Source organism: Sinocyclocheilus rhinocerous, unplaced genomic scaffold (assembly GCF_001515625.1).
Source record: "Sinocyclocheilus rhinocerous isolate Xijiao unplaced genomic scaffold, SAMN03320098_v1.1 scaffold4355, whole genome shotgun sequence".
NCBI classification, from domain to species: domain Eukaryota; kingdom Metazoa; phylum Chordata; class Actinopteri; order Cypriniformes; family Cyprinidae; genus Sinocyclocheilus; species Sinocyclocheilus rhinocerous.
In genome coordinates, this window is record NW_015665823.1 from 198478 (window position 1) to 200850 (window position 2373).

The window sequence follows — 2373 nt, forward strand, 5'->3', positions numbered from 1 at the left end:
CATGCTAACTGTTCTGTGTTTGGCTGCACAGACGAGCACAGAACACTATTTAGAGTCCCAGCCTCAGAGCAGACAAGAGAGCAGTGGATTTATGTATTTATTTAATGTATATCGATTATTATTATCGATTATATCGATTAGTTGTTGCAGCCCTACATGCGATTTATTTCCCAGCTGTTTACCTTCACAGACATAACCGACTGTTTTTGTAACTTGTGTGTTTTTAACGTAAACTTGTGTGTGAATGAGAACTTTAGAGTTTAGTTCTCACATGCTGTGACAGCCGCTTTCTGAACGTGTGCACTCAGAAAACCGTATATAAGAAGTTTAAACTAATATGGTTTAAAACGCATGATTTCAGTGCGATAAACATGATAATCAGAACCAAAACAGATGTTTTTAGCAGGTACGAGCTGTAATGGCGCAGCTTTATTCTGGAAAAGGGGGCGGGGAGCAGCAGCTCATTTGCATTTAAAGAGACAGGCACGAAAAACAGCGTGTTTCTGCTTCCACTCAAAATAGGCATTTTCAAAATGATATAATAAATGATCTGTGGGGTATTTTGAGCTGAAGCTTCACAGACACATTCTGGGGACACCAGAGACTTATATAACATATTGTAAAAAGGGGCATAATATGTCTCCTTTAACAACTACCTTATTAACTATTAATAAGCAAAACATTTGTAGTTTATTGATGCAAAAGTCATAGTTAATGGCTTGCTAATAGCGAGAATTGGACCTTAAAGTGTGACCAATTGGTCTTTAACAACTAGTTGTTCAGTTTATTTCCGTACACACTACGTTGAATTTCTGTAAGAATTTAGAGAGGCAATTTGGTTGTAGAATGCGGTTGTCACTCGCGTAAATGACTGAACTGTGTGTGTGTACAGAACAGGATTATGCACTAAAAGGTGAATTGACAACCGAATCTAGCTGCAATGTATGCATGGCCATATGTTTTTCATAATTCGAAACAACCCTACATTGGGTGCCACATTTGTCTGCATGCATTAGGTTAGAATAGTCTGATTTCGAATGGCCTTAAATAAAAAAGATCTGCATATGGTGACATAATGTGTAATTTCAAGTCATGCTAGGCTCAGTTCCCGGATGACATACTGAGGACATTCTCGAAATAAGAAATGCTTTGCTCCCTGAGCCTTGGGGCTTTTCGGATTGGATGTCAATACTGTTTACTATACTCAGCTTGACGTATAGATGCTCGTGTAAACAATACCTTTATCTTTGTCCTCTAGGAAAGTAATTGCTTTTGTTTCCAGTCCTATTCCCTGTCTGACTTGTCCTTTCTCCGTGTTTGAGTTTAGAGGTGATCAGGCAGAGGTACACGGACGTGCCGGGAGAGCTGCTGATCGTGGAACTGGAGAAAGACCGGAATGGCTTGGGACTCAGTCTGGCCGGGAACAGGGATCGCTCCTGCATGAGCATCTTCGTGGTGGGGATCACCGCTGGAGGGCCAGCCAGCCGAGACGGACGCATCAAAGTGGGCGATGAGCTGTTGGAGGTGAAACGCACAAACACACAGTGAAGTGATTGAGTGGTGGGTGTTGAATTGTTGAGGTGGGGCTTCATCTTTCGCTTACCGAACAGTATATCTTTAACAAAACAGAAAAAATCACATTAAATTATTTGTTTATGAGCAGTCATTATAATTGATATGAATTGCTTTATTAATGAGTAGCCTATAGAGTACATGTATTCGTAGCGAAAATCTTCGGTACGGGTATTTCGGTTACCGAATTTTTGGTTACTTCGGTACGCATGTGTACCGAACAAATCGTTAAATTTTTCAGAAAATTCAGACAATAAATGCCGTTTTGACACTCTTTGACGTGGCGTGACAGATCACTGTATAAACGCCTCAGTTCTGATGGCAGCGAGTGAGCGCGATCATCGCTTCCTCTTTATTACTAGTTTTACATGAAATAAACATGAATTAACATCTCATGCCTCATGTAATCGCTCAGTTAGTGTTTCAACCACGGAAGGACGTCAACAAAACAGCTTGTAAATAGGCTTGCCGCGATAGACGGTGCTGACGGTTATAACGGTGTTAAGCCGCAACACCGGTTACGTCACTTGATCACCGCGTCACCGACCCCCACCGTCGTTTTGATTTTTTATAGAAATAAAAATAATTTAGTTCAGTAAAAGAAAAGACACTACAATTAAAAACTGAACGCGGCTGCTCAATGCAGCGTGCCGAACGACAGTCGCATCACAGATCAGATTTCATTTCTCCAGTGAGGAGAGTGAGTCGAGCTGACTGACAAGAAGAGTGAGGTGAGACAGACAAGAAGAGTGAGGTGAGGTGAGACAGACAAGACGATCGCGGATGATTTAGTTTCGAAAC

The 2373-nt window shown here is 41.3% G+C and overlaps 1 protein-coding gene across 1 annotated transcript in view; it reads left to right on the forward strand.

Moving 5' to 3' along the window:
- The window catches only part of LOC107731530 (inaD-like protein), a 136735-nt gene that overhangs the window by 103124 nt on the left and 31238 nt on the right, over window positions 1–2373 (forward strand). The window contains exon 26 of the mRNA XM_016542641.1: window positions 1328–1524. Within this exon, the coding sequence (XP_016398127.1) occupies window positions 1328–1524 (197 nt within the window). The remainder of the gene's footprint in view (window positions 1–1327; window positions 1525–2373) is intronic.